Genomic DNA, 25,843 nt, shown 5'->3' with positions numbered 1-25,843 from the left:
TGGAGCATTTCTGGAGTTCAGGCTTGGGGTGGGAGGGTGGCTAAGAGGACCTAGCCGTCTTAGTTACGGGCCCACTGCCCCTCCCCTCGTTCCCACCCAAAATCCTTCTACCACCCCAGACCCTTTTTTGTTATGGATCTCCCCCCACCCGCACTTCGGGGAAGGCGGCGGGCCACTTTGTTAGGAAAGTGCTTTGTTGCCCGCCGTCGCAGGGGAAGAAAATGCCAAATTTCTGTTCGAGAGTTAACGAAAGTAATTTTTTTCTCACTCGATTTAAAAATTTCTCTGCCTTGTCACAAGATTGGAGAGAGTAGATTCTGATTTCATTGACAACTTCCCCCCAGCTCCCACCGTTCTTCCCAATAGCCAGTCTCCAAATAAGTTTCAAAGTTGAGGATTGTGTTTAACTAAGACCCCGAGTGTTTCTTGTCTGGGATTGGGGGGGGCGATCAGGGCCGGTCAAGTCACCCTGGAAACACAAGCAGCAGCTTTGGGGGAATCCAGACGGCTTCTTTCTGGCCCCGGTCCGAGTCTTTGCCTCTTCGGACCTAAGGGGCTTCAGTGAAACGGGGTAGTTGTCGGAGGCCTACTTAAGGCCTCCAGGGTGGGGTCCGAGAGCAACCCGGCCTGCCTTTTTGTCGGGAGCTGTTGGCCCCAGACCTGGAACACTCCGGTTAGTCACTCCCAGGTCCAGGCCTCTCCACTTGGGTGGCAATGGCTCACTTTACGTCCCTGGGCCTCTGTAAATTTTGGAGTTGAACTGGAACTCGGGAGAACTGACCCTCTTAACCCCCAGTAGGAAAGGTCACTGCACCATACCCCTCCCCCTCTGGCTTAGACGACTTCAGTCATGTCCCTGCCTGATTCATTTGCTCCTTTTTAAAAACAGAATCCTGGCCATCTTCTCGACTGACCATCACCTCCAATTTTTGTCCCCCAAAATGGGATTGGCTCGAAGTCCTCCCTTCCCCCATCCCCACCTGAGGGCTTTCCCCAAATCTGGTTCTACTTCCCTTCCCCTCCTCCCCTGGTTTTCCCCAAATCTGGTGCTGCCCCTTTTTTGGGGAGAGTGCTCCAGTGAGGGTTGTGGCCTTTCCCCTCTGTCTGAAGCCTTCTATCCAGATAACTTTTCCTTTAAATTCGGACTTAGAGCAAGATGGTGGGTAGAGGAAATCTTGTGTGACTGGAGGAATCATTTGGAGAGGATGATCTGTTCCTGCCTTTGCCCCTTTTCTTCCTAGAAGAATCGGTGTGATCTCATCTCTGCCCATAAATGGAATCTGACACCCCAAGTTTAGAGCTTAGGGGGATCCTAGAGATAATTTAAGCCTTCATTTTACAAATGAATAAACTGAGACTTTGAGACTCATGGGATGGATTGAATATTCATCCTGATTTGTAACTTTTCCCCCCTCCCCCATCCTAATACATACAGCCAAGTTAACCCTGGGGTCAGTATTTCCATACTCCTGAAATGTTTTCCCTTTACTCTGATTAAAGGTTCCTGGAGAAAGGGAAGTTCCAGGCCTAAGGGGCTTTGGAGGGGCTTTGGTTTAACCTGGCTGCACTTGGAGTGAAGGAGCAGTGGTAGTAAGCAGCAGTCCTTAAGTGAAACTGAGAACATACCCCTCGGAGATTCGGTGTCAGAATTGGATTTCCTTTCTCTCCCTCCTCCCCAATTGTCTCCCTTCCCCCTCCCTGCACTGCTCTTAGATTAAGCCTTATTTATTCTCCTTTTAGAGCCCCTCCCAGCTGGATTACAATCCTCCCCCAACCCCCAAAGCTCATCAGGTTTCCAGAGCTGCCCTCTTCCTCAAGGCAGAAAGCATTTGGGAATTTAAAGAGTGGCCACCAGATCAGCCTCTTTCCCCAGGGAACGAGGAGAAAGGGATTCTTCCTTCCCGGTGAGGGCCAGACTTGGGCCCTGTGCGATAGGAAGGTGTGATGACTTGTTTTGGACATGTGTGTTGGGGGAGGTTGGTGTTTGCAAACCCCAGGAAGCTGACTCTCCTAGCCTGAGTCACAGGGAGGGGCGTCCAAGGGCCTGGGCAGGGCCTCGGAGGGAGCTGATTTTGGTTGGGGGCAGGAGGGACTGGAGCCAGCAATGGCTGTTCCAGGGAGGAGGACGGCCCGGGAAGGCTATTCTCCTGAGAATTCTTTTCAGCCGGAGATGCCGTGTGTGACTGCCCTACAGTGTGGCTATTGTCCCCCTCCTGGGGCTGAGTGACCCAGTGTAACTGCCAGCCCTTGGGGGAGGGGTGGGCAAGATGCCCGGCACCAGGGTTGAGGGTATTGCCAGGACTGAGCCTCTTTTGTGTTCCCTGCTGGGGGGGGGGAAGGGGAGAAGATCTGTGCCTGTAGCTACTGTCCTCGGCCTGGGGGGTTCCCTCTTTCAGTTTTCTTGCTGGGGTCCACTATGGCCCTGGCCCAAGGGAAAAGCCCATTCTTGACCTCTGAATCACCGGAAGTGGTCCTAGCTGGTCCCTTCCCCGAATGCTCCCTGCATCTGGGAACTAGGGTAACTCCTGTACAACCGTCCCAGCAGGGACATGTGCCTGAGCAAACCCCCTCCAAGCCTGTCCGTCTGTTTCCATAAGGTTCAAAGGGAATGTTTGTGGGGCTTGATTAGATCTTTACTGTGCTAGGTTCAGCCATCCCCACTGACCCTTATCTCTTCCAGCTCCAGCCATGGCTGCGATCCGCAAGAAGCTGGTGATTGTGGGGGATGGTGCCTGTGGGAAAACCTGCCTCCTCATTGTCTTCAGCAAGGACCAGTTCCCCGAGGTCTACGTCCCCACGGTCTTTGAAAACTACATTGCTGACATCGAAGTGGACGGCAAACAGGTGGGGAAGCGGACCCCGGCCAGAGCCAGGACTCTTTATTTTCACTCATTACCCCTTTGTTCCCACCCTATGGCTGACTACAAATGCCAAGTAGAGCTGGAAGCGGCAGAGACCCATTTAGCAAAATGCCAGCCAGAATCGGTCTCTCCTGAGAAAACGGCAGTCTGGTTGAGACAAGGGAAGGAATCAAGAGTTCAGATCCTTCTGGTGCTCCCTGTCTTTTTGGGCAAAGCATATCACCTCTCTGGGTCCTCAGTTTCCTCATCTATAAAAACAAGGGCATTAAACTAAATGGGCTCTTTAGTGGGTTGTCTTCCAGGTCTAGACCTGTGATTCTGGGGGGAGGGGGGGCAGGACGGACTGACCACTGACTGTGCCTGTCGTTAAGGTGGAGCTGGCACTATGGGACACAGCCGGGCAGGAAGACTATGACCGACTTCGGCCGCTCTCTTACCCCGACACTGATGTCATCCTCATGTGCTTCTCCATTGATAGCCCAGACAGCCTTGGTGAGGCATGGGGGGTGGGGTGGGGAATGGGAGATTCCCTGACAGCCCTGTATAAGAAGAACCCTTAGAATTAGTCAAGCCTATAAGAAGTCTTCAGGGGTTATTGTGGGGGGAGAAGGAGGAACTTGTTTTGCCTTTTCCCAGAAGGCCATTTAAGAGACCAGTTTTTCCCTTTCCTGCTCATAGGCAGGAAGAAGTAACATCCCGGGATATTTGGCAGGTATGGGGCTAGAAGCTGACATCTTTCTTTTGTTGGGGGTCTTGTGTGCAGAGAACATCCCTGAGAAATGGACCCCAGAAGTAAAGCACTTCTGTCCCAATGTGCCCATCATCCTGGTGGGGAATAAAAAGGACCTGAGGCAGGATGAGCACACCCGGAGGGAGCTGGCCAAGATGAAGCAGGTAAAGGCTGAGGGTGGAAAAGGGGGAGCTGGGACAGATTTCCCCAAACTGCCCTGTTCTTGATGAGACTGGTTACCTCCCAGAGAAGGGGGGGCAAGGATGTGGACGCAAGGAACAGACCAGCAGAACAGAGAGAATTACAGGCCCTACGTCCTGCCTTTTCCTTCCACCCAAATGCAGGGCCCCCATTTTTAAGTTCAACCCCGACTTCCTGGCAAGAGGAGAGCTTGGGGAAGCCCCAACTCCCCTCCTAACATCTCCCACTCTTCCACCAGGAACCTGTGAGGTCAGAGGAGGGCCGGGACATGGCCAATCGGATCAGCGCCTTTGGCTACCTTGAGTGTTCTGCCAAGACCAAGGAAGGGGTCCGGGAAGTGTTTGAGATGGCCACCCGGGCCGGCCTGCAGGTCCGAAAGAACAAGCGGCGGCGGGGTTGCCCTCTGCTCTGAGCCCCCCACCCCCACCCACCAAGTCTACGTCGGACTCCAAATGGCTAGAGTTGTTGGGTCCTTCCTGCTCAAGGCTGCATGTGTTCTAATGTTCTCCTGCTCTTGAGAGTAGGAAAGGTCCTTTAGGGGAAAGGGACCCTCGGTATCCTCATGGGGGTCGGAGCTTAGCGCTTGCTCCCATATGAAATAGGACTGACTGCTTTTCATGTTCAAGAAGCAGGGGTAGGGGGTTGAGGGGCAATGGTCTTTACTGTCTATGCTGCCCTACTAAGGTTCACCCACCAGCATTTTTTACATATAACTAGTTCTGGAGCCTAGTTCTTTCTCAGTACCTCCCTTGAGGGAGCCTTCCTTCCCCTCTTCCCCCTCCCCCCATTTTAGTTCTGGCTGAGGATTATTTTCTCATTCTTCCTGGTGGAAGATGGTCAATAAAAGTCTATGGGGGCTCTCAAGATTGGCTCCTTGGCTGCCTCTCTTTCCCACCGTGTCCCCCCAGATATGCTCCTGTTCTCCTTCCTAGAGGAAAAAGTATACAGCCGGGGAGCCTGGTGTGCCGGGCCCTGGAGCCGGCCACCCCCTCTTTTCCCCCAGGCTGGGTTTGGAATGAGGTCAGTCTTGGCCCCGAGCCTGAGGAGGCGGGCTGGAGGGGAGTGGCCTTTGGCTGGGGCTAAAATTAGAACGCTGTGTGGGTGGCTTCCCGTCCACCTCCCACTCGGCTTCCTCCTTCGGCCCCAGGCTTTAGGGGTGGGGACAAGGTCCCATTCCCTGCCTCCTTTTCTCTTGGTCCCACCCCATCCTTTGGAAGACAGAGCCAGACCCAGCAGGAAGCTGTGAGGAGGTGGACTGTGGAGGCCCAGAGGTCATGGCTTACAACAAATTTTATTATTTCCAGAATCTCTTCCTCCCAACAAAAGAGAAAAAATTCCCAGAAGTTTGATCTGTCATCTCTAGCTTGAGAGGAGGAGGGGGAATGGCAAATTGCAAATTTCTCCCTTCTATCCCACTTATCCTCCCTCCTTTCCTGCCCAAGAAGAATATAACTCAGTGGGGTTCTTCTGCTCCGCGTTTGGGATGTACAGGCATGAGACACGGCTGATGGAGGGCGGGGGGCTAGTTGGGCCGAGGGGGAGGGTCTCCTTAAAGCTCATTTCTCCAGGCTGGCTCCACTTGCTCCTGAAGGCCACTTGCCAGGAGGGCCAGGTCATGAGGGTGAGTTTCTAGAAAAAGGAGGAGGGAATGCCAGGTGGGCAGAGAAGGATTGCTTTTGACCCTTGGGGTCCTGGAGTGGAAAGTTCAGGTACTCCAGGTGCTTCCTGTCTTTTGGGGCAGGATTGGGGCGTGACCTGTGAAGTGTTGGAGGCCACCTTACCTGAGGTAGAGGGGCCAAGGCTCAGGGTGCTCAGCTGTTGCTCTAGGGTCTGCTCTAGTTCCAGGTTGGGCAGAGGACAGCCAGTGTAGCCGCCATTTTTTTTACAGAACTTCAGAAACCTGGGGTAAGGAGAGGAGGGACAATGACATCTTGGATTCATCGTAGGGTATGGCTATTTGACACAATGAAATTTGAGTTTCAGAGGTTAAGCCTGCCTTATCCATTGTATACACACACAGCAGAACTCTTTAGAGATTACAACTGTCCACCCTCTCCCTAGAATCCAGAGTAGAGGGAAATATGCAGCCCCTACTTCCACCTTTTCATCCCCCTCTAGCCCAAGGGCATTCTGAGAGGCTAAGGTGGGAGGAAAGGAGGCAAAAGCACCCAGTGTCCCTCACGTGTTCCATTCAGGATCCTGGCACAGCAGCAGAGGGTTGCCCACAATAATGAGGAGGGCTTTGGCTCTGGTCACTGCCACATTGAATCTCTGCAATAAGAAAGGGAGAACAAGGTTGGGGGGTTGGATCCAGGTCTTAAAACTCATCCATTTCCCCTTCCTCTCCCTGACTGACCTTGGGATTTCGGAGAAAGCCCAGATTGAAGTCAAAATCCATCTGGACAAAACTCTGGCTGCTCCGGACAGTGGACACTAGAAGAACACTCCGCTCTTGCCCTTGGAATTCCTCCACTGAACCCACCTGTGAGCAAAGATAGTGGAGGTTAGAGAAATTGGGGCAGTCCATTGGCTGCAGAGTTTGTAGATGTTGAGCTGAGGGCAGGGCAGAAATGGGAATGGAAGCGGACCCTTAGGAGTTAGAATGGCCTTCACCTTCAAATCCTTGATGTTGTCAAGCCCCCGAAGCTCCTTATCCAGTTTGGTGATACACTGGTAGATTTTTTCCACCTGGAACAAGAGAAAAGCTGAAGCCTACTTGTCATCAGTGAAGGGACTAAATGAGTTGATTTTGTGGGACCTTTTTCCAGCTTTAAGACTGCAACTTTTCCTTTCAGTGGGCTGTTAGGAAAGGAAGGCATTTTAAATAGGGGGCCAGCCCACTGTCCCTCAGACTATTGGAGGGCCGGACTAGAGTAAACAAAAACTGACCTTAGAAAAGCCACCACAGAGGGGCCATTCCTTCTAGAGGTGGTACCGTGAAGATGGACCTTCTAGGGGTTTGAGATCTAACCTGTTTCCTGTATGGGGAGATCACTCCCACATGCTGGGGGCTCAGCCGGCCTTGGCCTTTCTTGGGCGATGAAGTCAGAAGTTTCTTTAGGTAGAAAACAACTGTGGCTGCCTCCTCTGAGTTGAAGAAGGATGGGCTGTTTCCTTCCCGGTCATCCTTGCCCATCACGCCATGAAAAATGATCGGGAAGCCCTGGAGTGATGAGCAGATGATACAGCAGTCAACCCAACTGGTCCTGAATTCTCTCCCCCATCACTGGGGCTGACTGCAGAAATGTTGCACCCAGGGCCAACTGAATATTTCTGCCTTAAAAATAGGAGATTCCATCTTTCCCTGCCTCTTTATCACCCCCCCCCCCCAGAAACTTCCATCTCTTTAGGCTTAAGGAAAAAAGGAGGGATCTGAGGCACCCCATTTCTCCCTTCCCCTCAAGACTCTACACTCCTCAAACTTTTTAAATAGGGGGCCAGTTCACTGTTCCTCAGACTGTGGGAGGGTCGGGCTATAGTAAAAACAAAACAGAAAAAAAAAAAAAAACCCTGTCTCCGCCATAACCTGGCAGCTGCCATAAATGTCCTCAGTGGGCCAAATCTGACCACAGAGGACCCCTGCCCTACACAATTTACTTGATTCCTGCGAATCTGCCTCCATGGAGTTGCCCCTTTCTGAAGAACTGGGACAAACTGAACAAAGGCGAAATTCCTTCCCTCTGAGGATTTTAAGAGAGCTAGCCTAGAGTCAAGACTTAACCTAGTCTTTCTGCATATATCAGATAAATGAGTGAGTCAAACCAGATAACTCACTAAGATTTGATTGCGCAAAATAGGTGCAGATTGAATTGGTAAAGGCAAGTTTACTCAATGGGAGGTTCCAAGGCCCTCCCCCTCACCAAAAAAACACACCTCAGGTTAAAAAACTCCTTGTCACAGTAAAAACCAAAGAAACAGGTAAGCCCTTTTCACAGATGAAGAGAACCTAAGTGGACTTTGCTCAGACCTCCAGAATCCTCCCCCCCACAAACCTGGTGAGGCAGCTCCTCCCAGTGACAATATCGCTCTCTGTCCATTTGGTCCGCAAAGGCTTGTAGTTCCCCGTCGTAGTACCGATTGTTGGGGATGTACAGGATGTGAGGGTGAGACCTGAGTGGCAAAGGGCAAGGAGATAAGAGAAAGGAACCTGGGGTCCTAATGCATACATCTGATCATAATACTCAAAATCAGTGCTCAGAACCCCAGGTATTTAAAAAGCCTTTTAGTCTGGCTGCACCCTAGTTTTTCAACATCATTACTCCCCAACTCATTACGCTCTGACAACATTCATTCATGAATTCCTTTGCATAGACTGTTCCCTGTATCCAGAACACACTCCTTCCTCATCTTCATTCTTTCTACCTTTTTTGTGTGTGAGGCAATTGGAGTTAAGGGACTTGCCCTGGGTCACACAGCTAATATTAAATGTCTGAAGTCTGACTTGAACTATACTATCTAGCTTCCCCTCTCACCTTCATTCTTGAGGGATCAGCTTATGTGCCATTTACTGCCTCCCTAACTCCTGAAAGTAGCAGGCCATCATGGGCATACTGAGCTCTTCACTAGCTTGTAAGCTCAAGAACAGGTTTTGATTTTTGTAGCCCAAGATTGGTGCCCCACAAATGTAATTTTTTTTCCTCCCTGAGGCTAAGGTTAAGTGACTTGCCCAGGGTCACACAGCTAGGAAGTGTTAAGTGTCTGAGACCAGATTTGAACTCTGGTCCTCCTGAATTCAGGGCTGGTGCTCTATCCACTGCACCACCTAGCTGCCCCCACAAATGTAATTTCTAATGCATTTTCCTGTTCCTACCCTTTCTAACTCCCCTGGAATTGATTGTGTGAACATTTACCTCCACTGACTAAAGGTAGCTTTCAGGAGCAGACACATGACAAGGGTTCCCATGTCTGGGCCAGGAGGTGTGTTTTAAGTGAGAAAAAAACACTACTCTAGATAGAAGTCAGAAAACCAGCATTTTTGCCCTCATAATAGTTGTATGGGCAAGTCATTTAACTGTTTTTCCATCTGTTAAGTGCAGATAATGATGGGTGTTCTCACAATCTTACCAAGTTGTTGTGAGGACCAAATGGAATACTAACTGTGAACATATTTGTGATTTATAAAGTGCTAATGTGACATAAACTGGTTATGCTTATTTGTATAGAAGAACAGCTAAGAGAGCCAACAGGAAGAGATCATGGCAGAAAGGAGGTGGGGTTTGGTGAGGAGAAGGGATACAGTGGATCTTGGAGATGATACCTGTAGTTGCGCAATAACTTGGTGACAAGCTGGGGGTCATACCCCTCAGGGCCCTTCTGGTACAAAGGATTGTATTTCAGAAGCCGCTCCAGCAGAGAGACACCTGCGTGGGGGTCGGTTAGGGACACTGTTGAGCTGGGTTGGATAGGGAATATATCACTCCTAAATTGTTGGGGTGGAGGGAGAAGGCGTGGGGTGCTTTGTTTTCTTATGGCCCAGTTCCTGAGAAATTTTAAGATCCCTTTTTTTCAGGAGGACATACCTCTAAGAGCATCAGTTGTAGGAACTGGGGTTGCTTAGCCTAGAGAAGAAAGACTCGAAGGGGACATGATCACTCCATGTATCTGAGGAGCTGTCATGTGGAGAAGGGAGGTGGTGGGTCCATTCCTCCTTACACACACACACACACACACACACACACACACACACACACACACACACTCAATGACCACCTGTTAGGAATCTGAGGTCACACAGCAGGAATGGGAGGTAGCAGAGGAGAGTCTCATACTAGTGTTTACAAAATCAAAATACTGCATTCGTCATAATATTGAGATATTTTCCCGACCACCCCCACTCACCCAATCCGTGTTTCTGAGCAATGGAGGACCGTAGCACAGGCCCCAACTGCTGGGGATCTCCGGCCAGAACTAGCTGTCCACCTGGATTATCTGAATCCCTAACGGCCAGCAAGCCTGGAGAGGATAGAGGTGTGAGAGGGGTGGAAACGGGAGCTTTTTAGGGGGAAGACTAAACAAAGGGGAGAGAGATCTCCCCAGGTGATCAACCAGGATTCTGCGTCTCGTATTCTCACCTGCGATAGCCACAAGACACTCGGGTTCCATAGCATGGCCAGCCTCATCAATGAAGACGTGTGTGAAATGACCAGGAGGGAACTCAGCTGACACCAGTCTAGGAGTACCAGGTGGGTCAGGCTTCAGCCAAAGAACCAATCAAACACAGCCTTTTTTCTTCCCTTCGTCCATCCCTCTTTTTCTCTATCTGTCTCTGAATCTCTCTCTCTCTATCACTCATACACACACACATTCTCTCACACTTCCCACCTGGCAGCAGTGATGAGGGTGGTGATGAGAACACGGTATTCCTGCAGCTTCTTCTTGGCGGGATAAACATACATCCCTTTCTGTGGGTCCCAATTACAGCAGGACTGGGGATATGGAGGATCAGGTAGCTCAAGCTTAGGGTCACAGCCTGTCTTCCCCACTGCCATCCCCTCCAGCTCCCAATTCTCATTTCCCAGCCCTTCTGAAACCTAATCTTTCTGGGCCTGTTTCCTCAGCCATAAAATTCTAAATCTCCTAAAACTTCTCAGTCCTGCTCTCTCCTCCCAGGATTCCCAGATACCTTCCCAAACACCCATCCCACTCCCAAGCCCAGTCACCTTGATTTCGTCAGGCACAAAGTGGATGTCTCTACTGGGTGCCAGGAGGCGGTAGATGGAATTGGGCAAGTGAGGCCGGAGGTTCTTGCAGAGCAGGTCAGCTGCCGAGTTGGACGGGGCACAGGCCAGGACATGGGCATCTGGCAGGTGCTTCACCACCTGGAGGTGGAGTATTCTTCAAAAACTCCCCATCCCCAGACCCCCAGTGGGAAAGAGAGAGCACAGATGCAGGCTTTTTTTTTTTTTTTAAACTTTTCCAAGTGTGAGTTCCCCCAAGGGCAAAGGTACATTTGCCTATGACCTATGGGAGAATTAAAATTTGGTGAGCTTTTCTTTTTATTGAAAGGGAAAGAAGAGTTCTATTTGAAGGGATGGAAAGAACAGTGGGGCAAGAGCTCCTGGAATCTTCTACTAGTGACCAGAAATCCTGAAAATGTACCCAGAACTGGATGTCCCAGGGCCTGATGGTACCTTCCCCATTACAACCCCTTCTCTAGCTAGTTCAAGGGAAACATAGGTGAATTGAAAGTCTCCGTAAGGAAAGATGGTTTCTGCTGGACCCAGACCTGCTTAATAGCCTCCACCAAGGTGACAGTCTTTCCAGTTCCAGGAGGCCCAAAGATAATGTAGGGAGTGGGACGAGAAGTGCCCAGAACTATGTGCCTCACTGCTTGCAGCTGCTCAGGGTTGGACTCTAGATGCCGGTCATATAGCCTTGGGGAAAGACAAGACAAAGAGAGCAGGTTTGTGGGCTGACACTAGTCTCTAAGTGGACCCTTCCATCCCCAGGGCCACTGGAACCAAACACTTCTTAAGCTAGAAAACTTGCAGGGGGCTCCTTTCAAACCTGGGCTCACTTTCTCATATGCTTCTCCCCATTTTTAGCCCTTCTTCCCCCATCATACAACCCTGCTCAACCATCCCATGACCTTTCCATCTGTTTCCCCACAAGCAGTTCGCTCACGAAAGTTGGAATTTGGGAGGCAGGAGAGGGATCCCACGGGGGGAAGATGGAAACAGCAATGGTTCCAACATGTGGGGTCTTGACAATTCCAGGGCTCGGTGTTGGACTCGAAGGGGCTGCCGGTTGAAGGTGAAGGTCACCTTGAAAGTCATCCCATTCACAAATCGCTCCAGGAGTCTGAGGGAAGGTGAGTGGGGGACAGAGGTATACACAAGATTAAGATGAATAATACATACTCCCTCCCTCTCTTTCCCAGAACTTTTTTTTTTTTATGCTCCTACAACTCCAAGCTTCTCAGCTCAGATTTAACCTGGCCTCTCCCAAATCTAGAACTCTCAGACTCTCAATCTCTGATCCCACACTAACAAAAAGCCCTTTGCCCCTCACCCCAACTTAACTTCATCTTTATGAAGAAATCCATTCACTTCCCTATCCATGAAGACATCCATCCACTTCCCTATCTATGAAGAAGTCCATCCAGTTTCCTAATCTCACTTCCCCCAGACTCAAGATGAAAAGGAGCCTACTCCCATCCCCACCATTTAACCCCAAGCTTACCTCTTCCTTCCATCTTACCCTGGAGAGAAGCTCAGCTTGATCCGATCCAACTCGACCTGATGCACAAAGCCCTTATATATGGTCATATTCTGGCCCCGATTCGAGTTTGGGATAGCAAATAAGTGGTCCCCTCGGAGCACAGAAGGCCGATTCTCAGCTACTCCAGGAACCTGGTGAGAAAAAGCATGGCAATGAGTATTCACTAGGAGCAATACATAACTGATCACCTTTTTTATGTTTTAAACTGAGGCAATGGGGTTAAGTGACTTGCCCAGGGTCACAGAGCTAGGAAGTGTTAAGTGTCTGAGGCCAGATTTGAACTCAGGTCCTCCTGAATTCAAGGCTGGTACTCTATCCACTGCACCAATTTGATCACCTTTTTAAGAGGAAATGGTTTAGTTCCAAATGTTCAGTTATAAAGAGAATCAGCTATACCCAGAGATAGAAATAAGGGAAATGAGTGTGGACCATTACAGAGCATTTCCACTCTGTTATTGTTTGCTTGCATCTTTGTTTCCTTCTCAGGTTTTTTTTTTTTTTTTCTTTCCAAATCCGATTTTTTTTGGTGCAGCAAGATAACTATATAAATATGTATACATATATTGGATTTAACATATACTTTGACATATTTAACATGTTAACATGTATTGGACTACTTGCCATCTAGGGGAGGGAGTGGAGGGAAGGAGGGGAAAAGTTGGAACAGAAGATTCTGCAAGGGTCAATGCTGAAAAATTACCCATGTATATGTTTTGTAAATAAAAAGCTATAAAATAAAGAGAGAGAGAGGAAGTGGTTTAGGGAGGCCAAGTTCTGCCACCTGTGCTACTCTGTACTGACTCCTTACCAGCAACTCCTCTTCCGATCCTTCTCTCCATTCAACCTCACACATATTCAGTCATTTTTCAATCATCTCTGACTCTGTGACCTCATTTGGGTTTTCTTAGCAAAGGTAATGGAGAGCTATGTGATTTCCTTCTCCATCTCATTTTATAAAAAGTTAATTGGCTTACCCAGGAAGTATCTGAGGCCAGATTTGATCATTTGGAGTCTTGCTGACTCCAGCCCGTGCTCTATTCACAGGACCACTTATCTGTCCTCACATTCTAAGGTAAGTCTTGCCAAAGGTAAAAACCAAGGTTTATCAAGGCAAGATGATGTCAGCAACATAACTAAGGAACCACCCTTGTTCCTTGAGCCTCCAGAAACCCTTCTTTTTTAGGGGCCATCCTGATTTTGTTTGGGGAAGCTAGGAGGTACCATAATACATAGTTCAGGGCCTGGAGTTAAAAAGATTTATCTCTCTCAATTTAAATCAGACCACAGACACTATCTAGAACTGTGTGACTCTGGGCAAGTCACTTAATCCTGTTTCTCTCAGTTTCCTCATCTGTAAAATAAGTTGAAGAAGGAAAAGGTAAACTCCAGTATCCCTTCCAAAAAAAACCCTAGAGTCATGAAGAGTTGAAGGCAAATTAAAAACACTCCTTCATTCTGTACATCCTTAGTCATTGTTTCACACACAATTATTTGCAATATATTATTTCACACTCGTTTCTAGGTTAATCTGTATGGTGTTCTGTTTTAGTGTGCTTAAGTGCACATAAATGCATTTTGTCATTCTGGCTGACTCTCCACCAGAGAGGGAACCAAGTCTCTTTTCTCTACCTCCCCACTTTCTCTTGGTCCTCACAAAATGCTGACCTCTAAGGTGAGGAGCGGAGGGTTTCGGTCCTTTGGGTCCCAGACCATGGGGACGGACTCCAAGTCATAGTGGCGTATGTCTTGCTCCATCTGTAGCTCTTCCAAATATAGAAGCAGCTGAAGCTTCTCCTCATAATTCCTCCAACTTAGTGGGATCTTCAGCCGGCTTCTAGGATAGAAGGCAGGTTGGATCAATATCCCCCCAATATCTTCTACCTTATTTTGAGTGTACCTTTTTGTACAAGAGGCAGAAGAGAAACAGAGTCAGGGATCACAGAAACTGGAAGAGACCATCTCATTTTATAGATGAAGAAACTGAGGCACAAGGACTTGATCAAGTCACATAGGAAAGCAAGAAAAATATAGTATTACTAACTATGCAACACTAATATCAAGAGCATTTGTTTATAGCATGTTGTAAGGTTTGGTCATACACAAGATCATCAACATAAGTATTATTATTCCAGTTTTAGAGATAAAGAAAATTGAGGCTCAAAGAAGGCTAGCAGAACTGGGTATTCAGACTGCTACATCTATGCTCTCTTTCCATAAAGAAGAGCCTTAGGTATACAGCAAAGGCTTCTTCCCCATACTCCATGCTTTTCCCTCATAGATCCTGGAGTAGACCCCAGTTCACCAGACTGGCTACTGCCTCCATTGCTATCCCTTCACAACATATGCAAGGTTTTCTTCTTAAAACATACCATTCTTTTTTATGTCTTTCCATAAATTCCTCCATGAAAGGCTCCACTCTACACTTTTATTCCAAATATCTGTATGCTATGCCCCATTGGTTCCTAAAGAATCAAACCCATTCCACTAAGAGGGAAAAAATGGAGGTGAGAGGAATGGGAAGAATGCATATGCCCCCAGGGGAGAGGGAGCAAGAAGAAATAAAAAAGGGAGGCGGCTGAAACAGAGCTGAGGGATAGATAACTTAGGTGGGGCAGGGAGACTGGGTAAGGAAGAGTTCCGGTACATACTGGATCTTAGCCACATCACTGTGATTGTTGAAATTGGTAGATTTGAGGAGTTGTGGAAACAGCTGTTTTAGGTTGTTCGGGCAGTGGTACTTTGGAAGATTCAAGGTCATCTCTAGTTCATACCCTAGACCCCTGCAGGGATGGGGAAAAAGATATAATAAGACAACCATCATGGAATCAAAGAGCATTTGAACCCTTTTATGCTTCCTCTTTTTATTTTTCTTCCAAAACAGTTATAATTAGCTTTCATATAGCAATATAAGATTTGCGAAGCATTTCACTTAATTTGATTCTCCCCCCCCAAAAAAAAAAAAATCTCTGAGTTTGATGTGATTTTTCTCTCTTATAGATAAGGAAGTTGAGACTCAGAGTTGGTAAGCCTCGAACTTGGATGTTCTTTTCTGTAGGTCTAACAGCTTATAGGAACCATTGCCTAGACCAAGTGAGTAACACAGTTAATAGCTAGTCATTATTTCCACTTTAAAAATTAGAAAACTTAAGATCCAGAGAGTTTAAACAGCTCCCTACAAAAAGACTTAGGAGCAAGAATTGCACACCTGATTCCCACACCTACTGTGGGTACACCCTATACTGGAAATCTTTGTGCCTGAAGAGGTTACCTGTCCGGTCTCAACCCATCTTCTACCCGACTTCTTAAAGCTGGGTGTGGTATAAATCGGTTCGGTCTGTAGGGAGACGTGGGCTTCAGCGCTTCAGCCAGGGGGCTTCGGGACACGACAGCAAGGAATCGAGCAATGTGGAAGATTTCTGGTCCTTCTATTCTTGATCCCAAAGGTCCCTGCAGCTTCCACAGCACCGTTGCAGGGAAATAGCCCACATAACTGGTGTAACAGTGGACATGGAGTTCATGAAAGTCACCTGAAGAGAGGAAATTTTGAATATGTAAGGGGACACCCTGAAAGCATCCTTCCCCTCAACAGGAGGCCTTCCATCATAAAGGGACCCATTCCCACCTTAACTAAAGACCCTTTCTTTGAAAGCCACTCTTCCCAACCACAGATGGCCTCTTCCCTGCAAGAATACCTTTTCCCCATGGAGAACCCTCTCTTGAGAATCTTCCCCCAGAACAATAACCTCTTCCCATTCAGAAATCCATCCACCAAATCCCCCTCACCAGGATCTAGTGTGATCGGCCCTTCTTGGAGTTCTGACTTGAAAGTTAACTGAGAGACTCGGCAAAGTGGAATGATATGGAGCAAGGTGACAGGATAACTTCCCCCATTGTGAAGTCGCAGAGTCAATATCACCTTCTGGTTCAGATCCAGATGGATAACAAGCTGCCCGTCTTGGCTCTGATAGCATCCTTCAACCTCCACATCCACACCATGTTTCCCACGGATGTATTTGGCCCTGGAAGATGGTCGGAAGGGGAGAGGTAAGGATGGCAGGGGAAAATAAGGTGAGAGGACAGCAGTGTCCTCCCTGGAAATTATACTTAAAAAAAAAAAAAATCAAGATTAAATGAGTGTTCAACTGTGAAATAACTAAACTCACTCCATCTTATGAATAATATTAACATTCTGTATTCCTGTAAATGTTTTATTCATATTAATTTCTCAGAAGTTGGATAGTACAAAATGTTCTGGGACAATTTGTGATTAGTTAACATAACTTGTGGTTGGTATCTGTCATGCTTTGGTCACTCAGAAAGAAGGTACACTTTTGTTATTCACGTAACCTGATTCGTTTCTCATTATTAACTATGAGAAAGCTTTGATGACTGCTGTTCAAGGTCCTTGTTCCTACTGAGGGGCCATGAATCTGATTTGTTATACAATCGTTAGCCTTGCTAATGAATAAGTACACGCAGATTTCACTTTCTCAATCTCTTATCAATGTTATTCAAGACAGTTTGGGAGAGCCAGTTAGGAGGTTGAGAGAGGGACCCTGACCCTAGACAGCCTCTCAGAATTCCCTAGAATGTGCACCAAAGGTCTTCCCCAAGGAAGATTGCCTTAAATGTTGCACTCCCTTCTCAACCATGATCTCAAACTTCAAAGTTAAGGTAAGCCTCTACCTTAGGGAGTCCCTTAAAGGAAAAAATGTTATAGCAAACACTCACATATATATAAATTGTGTGAAACATGCAAAGGATTCATATAGAGGGCCCCTTAGGAAAGTTCTTATTGGCCTGGAAGCAGGAGAAATTTCCCATTCAGAAAATACAGCTCTTAAATTGTGTAAAGATTGATTAAAAATATAATTTTAAAAAATCCAGATAGCTCCCTGATCTGGCCCAAAGAAGGGACTTTCCAGTTACTGCAAATTAAAGGCTTAGACACAGTTTTTACAACATTAAATGTAATGGTGATAGTGTTTCATCCCTGATTTTACTGAGAATACTTCTAGTTTATCCTTGTTATATAGTATGCTTTTGGTTTTAGATAGGTACTACTTATTTTAAGGAAAACTCCATTTATTTCTATGTTCTCTAGTATTTTTTCATAGTAATGGGTGTTGTATTTCGTCAAATGCTTTTTCTTCATCTATTGATATAAATCATATGATTTTTGTTAGTTTGGTTATTGATATAGTCAATTATGCTAATAGTTTTCCTACTATTGAACCAGTCCTGCATTCCTGGTATAAATCCTACTTGGTCATGGTATATTATCCTGGTGATAACTTGCTATAATCTCTTTGCTAATATTTTATTATAGACTTTTGCATCAACATTCATTAGGGAAATTGGTCTATAATTTTCTTTCTCTGTTTTGATCCTATTTGCTTTAGTTTTCAGCACCATATCTGTGTCATAAAAGGAATTTGGTATTAGATATAGATTCTAGAAATTTGTGTACCAAAGTACCGGCCCTAGAATCAGGAGAATCAGAGTTCAAATAAGGTCTCAAACACTTTTATTAATTTATTCCTGGCTGTGTGATCCTGGGCAAGTCATTTAACCCCAATTACCTTTCAAAAAACAAAAAAATTGTTCCCACTGACTTTTGTTGACAAGGTTTCTTTCTTATATCCCACTATTTTTTTTTAAATTATGATTTCAATGAAAGGTGAAGATGAGGAATTTGCCAGCAGGTATATCTATGTCTTTATCTTATTGTCTTAGCTGTGTTTTGTGTAAATCAAACCAAGTTCTTTCTATGTCCTGAGCAGCCAAAGGAAAAGAGTGCTCTCCCTCCTAAAAAAAATAAAAAATTTTTAGAGGAATTTTCAAATTCTTCAGAAAAGTTCTGTCTCTTTCTCCCCCACTCCTTACTCTTCCTTACCTTCTATCTTGCCCTCTTTCCCTCCCACCCACTCTCCTTCTCTCTCTTTCCCTCCCTCCATCACTTTCTCTCTCTTCTCTCTTCCCCTTCTACTCTCTCCTCCCTCCCCCCCCATCCCTAACTTTGCCTTAAATTAGAGAGGCAGACAAGATACACAAATAAGAAATAAGGAAATCTTTGTTCCCAGTCTGCAGGAATTTTTGGCATTGTAGCATCATTAGACAATAAAGTTTTGACTGAAATGTTAGTTTATAAAACTCTGTGAAAGTTACATGGAAACAGCACTTAGACCTCATATCACTCTTTTCCTGGAAAGTGACAGATTTATTGCAGGGAAGGAAGGTGATTTCACTATTTGAGAAAGTAATTTACAATTTATAATTCTCTTAAACTATCTAGTGTTAACTCTTTGTTGGCCATTACAAGAGGAAAGATTTCAGAAAGTAGAGAAAAGAGGAAAATAGAAAGCTGAAGAAGGGTAGAGTGCCCTTTGTTTTGATCATATGAGTGGAGGTTGTGAAGGAAAAAAAATTAATTTTGAAAAGGGTTTGAGAAGTTTCAATTCCACTGAGATAAGAAATGTTTTAGAAACTTTTGGAGAAATGCTTCTTTGACAAATACAGAATGTCTTCTTCAGTACTTCCTTCTCCCAATCAATTTAGGATTGCAAAAGAAAACTCATAAAACTTGTTTTTCTTGGACTGTTATAAATAGTTGTGCTAAAGACCTTTGAAGAAATTTAAGCATCCTTTTTTTTTTTGAAGATTTAACTCTTCTAGCCAGATGCTGGTCCTCTTTGACCTTCCCAGACTTATAAATGAAAAACCTGAATAGGGTGAGATAAGTCCATGTCCACCTACCCAAGGTATCAGCAGGGTTAAATTAAGAAAACAAAAAGAATTGATTTGACTCTTAGGGTGATTTAAAAGAAAAGTCTTGGGGAGAATAATAATAGCACCTACCTCCCAGGTGGTAGTGAGATCATATGATTGTAAGTGCTTATAATAGAGCCTGGCAAAGGGAAAGGATTGTATAAATCTTAGTAAAGATTAAGTACTGTTCCTAATTTTTGTGTGCCTGTGTATGTGTGTGTGAGAAATCTGAGAAACTATTGTTTGAAAACTGTTAAATCTCAATCCCTCACCTCTTTATTCACAATTGTTGACTGTAAGGCAACTATACCCAAATAATATTTAATAGAATGTATTTGCTTTAAAGTGGATAATTTCCTGTTGGGAGAAAAAATTAACAAAATCCTCAAATTAGCCTTGTCTGTGACAGACTTCCTACTAGGACTTAGTCAGAAGATCTGATCAGCCCAGCTAATCACTTTTTGTGAGAAGTATTGAAGCAGGAGGAACTAGAATCCTTCCCAGGCAAAGTGGGGGAAATTACAGGTTTGCTTATAATGATGAGTGTTGTTATCTAGGATTATTTGGCCATCACTTATGATAATTGTGAAATTGCATCTGTTAATAAACAAATAATTTTATATGTAACTATTCACTGTATGTGTGAAAATCCAAAATGCAATAATTCTTAATTTATAAATGAAGAGTAGATGAAATGGCTTTATATATTGGGTCATTGTTAACTGTCACTAGATCATAAAAAAAGTAATAACCTAGGCCTATGGTGTAATTAGGGAAATTTTACTATTTAAGTTAAAATCTTATGGGACTATGTTTTGATGTTGTTCTAAGTTTTGATTTCAGGTATTCTCACTAAGTCAATAGTCCACCATTTAAGGGAAGGTTTTGCAAGGGTCAATGTTGAAAAATTATCCTTGCATATGTTTTGAAAATAAAAAGCTTTAATATTAAAAAAAAAGGGAGTGCAATAACTGCTACAGATGGACGTTTGCATCTGAGAAAGTTGAGGGGCCAACCTTAGACTGAGGTGGAAACCTCTAGAGTCATTTTCCCCATTTTGCTATTTTCTTTTCTGAACAGGAAAATTTTCAACCTGATTAATTCTGAGCCTGACTTTTGCTATCCTGCGAATAATGTGTAATTTTAATACATGGCTGTGTTGAGATATTAGGAGATACCTTGTTTTTCAGAGCTACAAGCTCAACAAGCAAGCTGTACCCTCTACTTGACATCACAACAATGCTTTGGCTAACCTTTTGGAACTGATGATCCCCAAGCTCAGTCAAGAACCAAAAGTCACAGGCATGAAACCTATAAACAAATTTTTTTTTCCCCTCCTAGACAACCTTGCCTCACTATAACTTTTGGGCCTCCCTACTGTTGATATAGAACATTGTTTGTTACTTTGTCTGGGAAAATATAAATCAAGGTTCAACTACACTAAAACAGATCTTCCTAAAAAGGTCAAGGCCCAGCCCATGTGCCCTGGCTTGCCAGCTATTTCCCTCACTTTGAAATAAAACTTCTATTTGACTCCTGACTCTCCTGTCTCCAGTCTGTTCTGTTTGGCTCTAGCCACCCACAGGTGAGAGGGCAGTGAGGTCTAGTTGACAACTGGTGGTTAAATATGATTCATGCCTTGAATCAAACAAAGGGAGAAGAGTTTCCCCCTGCTATGATTTCAGGTCAGTCTGTTCCTTAAAGGAGATAGTCTTCATTTAGTCTCCTCTTTTCTTTAAAGAGCAAATTTCCATAAATCAGAGAAAGTGAACATAAAAATTTAGTATGCAATTTTCAGCTGAATGAGTCCTTGGGCTTGCCATCCATTTACTCATAGTTATATATTGATGCTAACATTATGTCCTTGAAGTATCTCATTCTTTCGGGTAATATCCTCACAAAAGGGGGAATTAAAGATTGGCTATACGTATGTGTGTATACATACATATACACGTATGTATGTATGTTTATGTAAGAGAGATAGTCCTCCAAATGTCTCTGCTGGGATTTACAGACCTTGAGTATGTTGTAGTAACAAGTTCTCAAAATTAGATTAAGGATGTTACATATTGCATTCATAATCATCAACTTTTTTTTGAAGTCTTTGATAACTTAGAGATAGAAGGGATCGATTTCCAAATCAAGCCCTTACTAATTCAACACTAAATTATATTGAGTATAATTATCTCTTTCCCATCAAAGGACTTAGCACTCCCAAGAGCTGGAAAAATCCATAAATTTTTTGGCCTTCCCTTCCTATCAGAGAAGTCTGAATTTTTTTTTCTTTTATAGAGTATTGATAGTACTTTATAAAATTTGTATTAAGAATTTGGTCATAGACTCTGTCATCTGCTGGCCTTTATCTGTAGCTTCCACAAAAGTCCCCCCAAAATTCCCATTTGATTTCTTATGCTTACCTACGATATATCAAAACTGGTTTGGAAAAAGTTTTGATGTGGAAGAGATAACTTTGTTGTTAATGATAGATTTTTAACAGAATTATCTAAGAATCTCCTTTCCATTCTACCTTTACATCTTTTATTCACTCCCTTCTCTTCCCTAACATTACCATGGAACCAGAGGAGCAGATCTCCTATGAGTATATTCCTTCAGAACTGCCCTAAGAATGAGACCTATTCCAGAAAGTCCAAGGGAAATGTTTGCCTGAACCAGACCTCTACATAGGTAGGACATGTGGGACTCAAAATGAAATGATTAAATGGACATTGGGAGTAGGTATCTATCAGGCTACAAGGAGTCTTGATATTGTTATTAGAATGCTTTAGCATGGTATTTTATGTTTACTGAAATTTTTTGGTAATTGAGGTCAGGTTATATATGTAAACAAAAGATCTTAAAATCCTCCCTAGTAAATGAGGCACTGAAACCCACTTAAAATGGCCTGATATGCTTCCTTTGTTTTAATTTTCCTGTGAAACAGACCAAAGTGGAAATTACATGAAATGCTGTTTGGCCACTGTTTGACCACCCTCCTATAGATGCAAAATTTATGTAAAGCCCACTGTTTATGCAAAAAAAAAAAAGTTTTAGAACTTATTGCTTTATAATGAAAGGCCTTTGCCAAAGGTCCTTCAATCCTGTTGTTAAGATCAGGAAAGATTGTAATAAGTCTCCACAAAATGCTGCAGATTATACTAGAAACCTAATGTTTCAAGCAAAATGTAGATGTCCATTCTTCTTGATTTTACAACTATAACCAAAATGGGCACTCACTGCCCTAGGTCTCATAATTTTTATTATTACTTGTTATATTAAAACTTGTTCAAAATTAATTCCTAATATTCTGCTAATGATCCAAAACATTGGTCCTAAATTTACAATGCACTTTATGCAAATGGTTTTGGATAAGTGATCCATGGAGAAATAAATTCCAATAAATTCTCCAAGGATCAAAGGAGGAAATTCAAAGATCCAAACCAACTCCATCTTACAAAGAACATCCATTAGTGTGACTTAAAATTCTATATTCATATAAAATTTTAAGTCACACAGATAGATGTTCTTCGTTTTGTTTGTATAAAATATTGTGGGGCAGTTTGTGATTAGTTAGCATAATTTGAGGTTAATACCTTTTAGTACTGTCCCGCTTTAACCAATCCATATGGAAGCTGTCCAGAAGTGGACAGCAGGACAGGTCCTCACTACAGAGCATGCCCCCAAGCAGTATCTCTCTGTTCCCATCATTCTGCATCTCTAGGTCCATCTTGTTCCAACTCCTACATACCGGTCTTGGAAGATCTTTGCCAGTTGGGACTTCATCTTCTTGGATCCTGGAGGTTTGATTTCCTTAAAAGCCCTATCTTCCTGTTTCATTTTCTTCTTCTTCTGAGGGCAGGGAAGAAGAATATCAGGCAAGGGGAAGAAGCACTATCCCATTTCCTCCTTATACTATTCTCTACCTCCCTCCTGCTAGGGATATAAGGAGATGAAAATTTAAGGGGTGAATTTAGGTTAAAGGATTTCATTGCCTTACCTTGTGATTCACCTTGCAAAATTTGACTTTATCTTTGGTGACCTTAGCTTGCCCATAGAAGCGCATCCCATAGAGCATGGAGGAGAAAGTAGGAACAGGATCCTCAAAGTCTCCATGTTCTCCATGACTTCCAGAAGGTCTGAGACTAGGAAATGAGAATAGGTGAGATTAGGTCTATAATGTTACCAAATTCTGTCTATTCTATCTTCCCAATACTTATATACTCTTTTCTCATTTGACACAGTAACCATAACCCTCATTCACTCATAGACACCTGATTGATTACAATACTTTGTAACTGGTCTTTCAAGTTCCTCCCATTGTGCAACAAAGTGATCTTCCTAAAAAGAAAATCTGTTACCCTGGCCAACCAGCCCCCCTCCCCTCAATAAACTCCAATGATTCCCTATTATCTCCAGGATCAAAGGTAAAATCCTATTTGGCACTCAAAGACCTTCCTCATCGGTCCCTTTCCCATATCCCACAAGAGATGCCGGCCTCTTTGTTGTTCTTTTGAACAGGACACCAGATCTCCGGATTACCTGCATTTTCACTTGCTGTCCTCCACGTTTGGAATTCTAGACCCCTGGATTTCCTTCAAGCCTCAGCTACAATTTTACCTTCTTTGATAAGCTTTCCTGGTCTTCCTTAATCCAGCTTCTTCCTTCTGAGATGATGGCTAATTTATTTTGTAAGTACAGACACATCGTTCTATCTTTATGTCTATTCATCTCTTGTTTATACATAGTTATATGTTTGACATCTCCCCCATTTTATCTTAAACTCCACAAGAGGTTATCTAGAATAATTAACATCTTAACTACAAGAGCAACTATTTTTGCCCTTCTTTGTATCTCAGGCAGGGTGAATAAAAGGTGCTTAATTCATGATAGGATGGCTTTTTCTCATTATATACACCTCTTTTCTCCACATTAGATGTGTAAATGGAGAAGGTATTAATGGGCCATAGTGGTAATAAGTATAACTGCTCCAAAAGAGTTCTAAAAACCCTAAAAAAAAAAAAGCCCATTACCCATCAACCTCCCCCTGCCCAAAATGGAGGAAGAAGAGAGTCCAATCTCAAGATAAGTCTAGGGGCATTCAAGTATTAGAATGTAAATATGGAGATCAAAAGCATTTAAGACATTTTAAGAAGAAACTAGAAGAAGAAGATAGCCTTTATTTTGCAAATGCATGTTTTGAATTTCTGACTCCAGGTAAAGTGAGCTATTAAAAGAACAGAGTAGGCAGGGAGGAGGACAAAGGTTAAAAAAAAAAAAGTTTGGGGGAGAAGGTGGGGAAAAGAAGGGTCTGTTTTAGATAGAAAAATAAACAGTAGCGAAAGCTACCCTTAGAAAACAGGTAGGGGTGATAAATTAACCTGGAGTAAAGGAATGTGAATGGGGCTCCTAGTTCAGCTGCAGAATCAAAGTGGAAGCCCAAAGGCATAGAGGAAGGACCCAAACAGGTAAAGACCTGGATCCCAGTAAGAACACTTACTTGGCTAGTCTGGACTTAGGGATTTGGGCACACAAGAACATAAATAACCTAAAGTACCAGCCCAGGCCTGGATGTTCAAAAGAAAAGGGACAATACCTAGAAGGTACTCTGACCTTTTAGATTATTACCCTGACCCTTCGCCTAAAGAATCAAGAGGGGTCTGAGTTCTAAATCCAGTTCAGTCACTTATAGTCTGGGTAATTTTTGGCAAGTAACTTTCTTTCTCTTGGCTGACTAGTTTCCTCATCTGTAAAATGAGGCGTTTGTAAATCTGTGATTTACCTCACGTGAATCTATTAAATTAAACCCCTCTCGTAGTCCCCTCCCTTTTTTACAAAGGGGATTTAGAAACTATAAGAAAATCAGTGATACAACTAAATCCAGTGGCGGAGCAGAACTGCTCATCACCCACAGCAGAAGAGTGAAGCTCAATAACTAGTCAATTTTTGCATTTTTGTTCTTGAGGTTTCGAGGGAAAGAACCTACCGAGACTGCCCACTTAGTGCCCCCCCCAGCCCCCGCTTGTGTGTGTGTATGTGTGTGTGTGAGAGAGAGAAATCCAACTCAACAAGCATTTCTCAAGTAAAATTCAGCTCAACAAGCATTTCTTAGATGTGTGCTGTTCCGGAAAGCGGGCAAAGGGGAGTTTCTCAGGGACACAGCTTTATCTCCGAGGTCCGGGAAGATAGCCCCGTTAGGGCTCCGTTTTTAACCTTTCCCTCTCCGAGAAAATACAACGGTGAGCGGTCTCCCCGGACTCCGGCGCTCCTCGAGGGGCCTGGCTTCTCCTATTGGGTGCGGGGTGGGGGAAAGGCTGCCTGGGCTTTAAGGTCCTGCTCTGGTCAGGATGGGTGGACGCCGGGCAGCAGGATCGCTAATGGGGTGGAGGGGGGGGGGGGGGCTTTGCGCTGTCGGGCAGCTAAAGGGCCCGGCGATTGCTGGCTTTGGGCAGCAGAGGCTCGAATCCGGGGGGAAAGGTGCTTCGCGGGGAGGATGTGGTGGCTGCTGGAAGGAGGGTGCGGGAGGGGTAGTCTGGCTCGCTGCTTTCGCTGAGGGGGATGAGCTAACGCCCCAGAGGTACCTGATCTTGAAGTCTTCGTTGTAAATGTCTCGCAGCCGCTCGCGGTTGGTTTCTTGGTCCTCTCCCCGGGCGGCCAGAAAACTCTTAAATCTCTGCCCGGTCTCTCGGAGCTTGGCGCGGGGGAACTTTTTGGTCATCGTGGCGGTGGGGACTGAGCTGGCGGTCCGGAAGGGGCCCGGGCTGAAGCGCGAAATGAAATGAAACTGAAAGTCCCCGGCGCAAGAGGAAGTGCCAGGTCTCGGGATACGGGGCGAACCGGGGCTGCGGGAGCCCCTAAGTCAGTCCAGCAGCTCCTTCTTCCGACCTCTGACCCGGCAGGCAGCCTAGTCCATCCTCGACTACCCTCTCTCCAGCAGTGGCTGGTGCGGTCACTGCGTCTTCTCTCCTCCTCCTCTCCATTAACTCTTCGAAGAGGAGTCTGACCCCTCCCTCCGGGCCCTCCTCTCACCCTGAGCTCCCTCCCCTGGCATCCAGCCCGAATCCCGGAC

General features: G+C 44.9%; 2 protein-coding genes across 6 annotated transcripts in view; one reads left to right on the top strand and one right to left on the bottom strand.

Annotated features, from left to right (window-relative positions):
• Positions 1–4,656, top strand: part of LOC141539807 (rho-related GTP-binding protein RhoC) — an 11,681-nt gene extending 7,025 nt beyond the window's left edge. Inside the window, exons 10-14 of one of the 2 annotated variants that reach the window (XM_074263079.1) lie at positions 1,741–1,904; positions 2,681–2,844; positions 3,233–3,353; positions 3,625–3,755; positions 4,031–4,656. In XM_074263079.1, the coding sequence (XP_074119180.1) occupies positions 1,741–1,904; positions 2,681–2,844; positions 3,233–3,353; positions 3,625–3,755; positions 4,031–4,204 (754 nt within the window). In that variant the 3' untranslated portion in view covers positions 4,205–4,656. The remainder of the gene's footprint in view (positions 1–1,740; positions 1,905–2,680; positions 2,845–3,232; positions 3,354–3,624; positions 3,756–4,030) is intronic. The other variant, XM_074263081.1, reaches the window with a different exon arrangement.
• Positions 3,267–25,843, bottom strand: MOV10 (Mov10 RNA helicase). 4 transcript variants are annotated; one of them, XM_074263074.1, is made up of 22 exons: positions 25,356–25,843; positions 22,775–22,919; positions 22,526–22,626; positions 15,796–16,031; positions 15,281–15,539; positions 14,661–14,792; positions 13,678–13,846; positions 11,992–12,143; positions 11,416–11,592; positions 11,018–11,165; positions 10,452–10,610; positions 10,114–10,217; positions 9,864–9,961; positions 9,631–9,744; positions 9,050–9,152; positions 7,785–7,902; positions 6,764–6,955; positions 6,406–6,480; positions 6,149–6,274; positions 5,975–6,063; positions 5,574–5,692; positions 3,267–3,400 (listed from the first exon to the last, which is right to left on the bottom strand). In XM_074263074.1, exons 1-22 carry the CDS (start codon positions 25,490–25,492, stop codon positions 3,318–3,320), a joined length of 3,036 nt encoding a protein of 1,011 aa, XP_074119175.1. In that variant the 5' UTR covers positions 25,493–25,843; the 3' UTR covers positions 3,267–3,317. The 4 variants fall into 4 exon arrangements, with proteins under 4 accessions (XP_074119175.1, XP_074119177.1, XP_074119176.1 ...); XM_074263076.1 differs by having other exon boundaries at positions 22,526–22,623; positions 25,356–25,769; XM_074263075.1 differs by lacking the exon at positions 3,267–3,400 and adding an exon at positions 5,068–5,421 and having other exon boundaries at positions 25,356–25,841.

This window comes from Sminthopsis crassicaudata, chromosome 4 (genome assembly GCF_048593235.1).
Source record: "Sminthopsis crassicaudata isolate SCR6 chromosome 4, ASM4859323v1, whole genome shotgun sequence".
NCBI lineage: Eukaryota > Metazoa > Chordata > Mammalia > Dasyuromorphia > Dasyuridae > Sminthopsis > Sminthopsis crassicaudata.
This window is presented reverse-complemented; position numbering and strand designations above follow the sequence as displayed.

Coding starts and splice junctions, on each gene's coding strand:
- MOV10 (XM_074263074.1), bottom strand. CDS start 25,492: ATGACCAAAAAGTTCCCCCGCGCCAAGCTCCGAGAGACCGGGCAGAGA. Junction 22,920..25,355: donor AACGAAGACTTCAAGATCAG/GTACCTCTGGGG, acceptor CTCATTTCCTAG/TCTCAGACCTTCTGGAAGTC. Junction 6,275..6,405: donor ACAACATCAAGGATTTGAAG/GTGAAGGCCATT, acceptor CTTTGCTCACAG/GTGGGTTCAGTGGAGGAATT.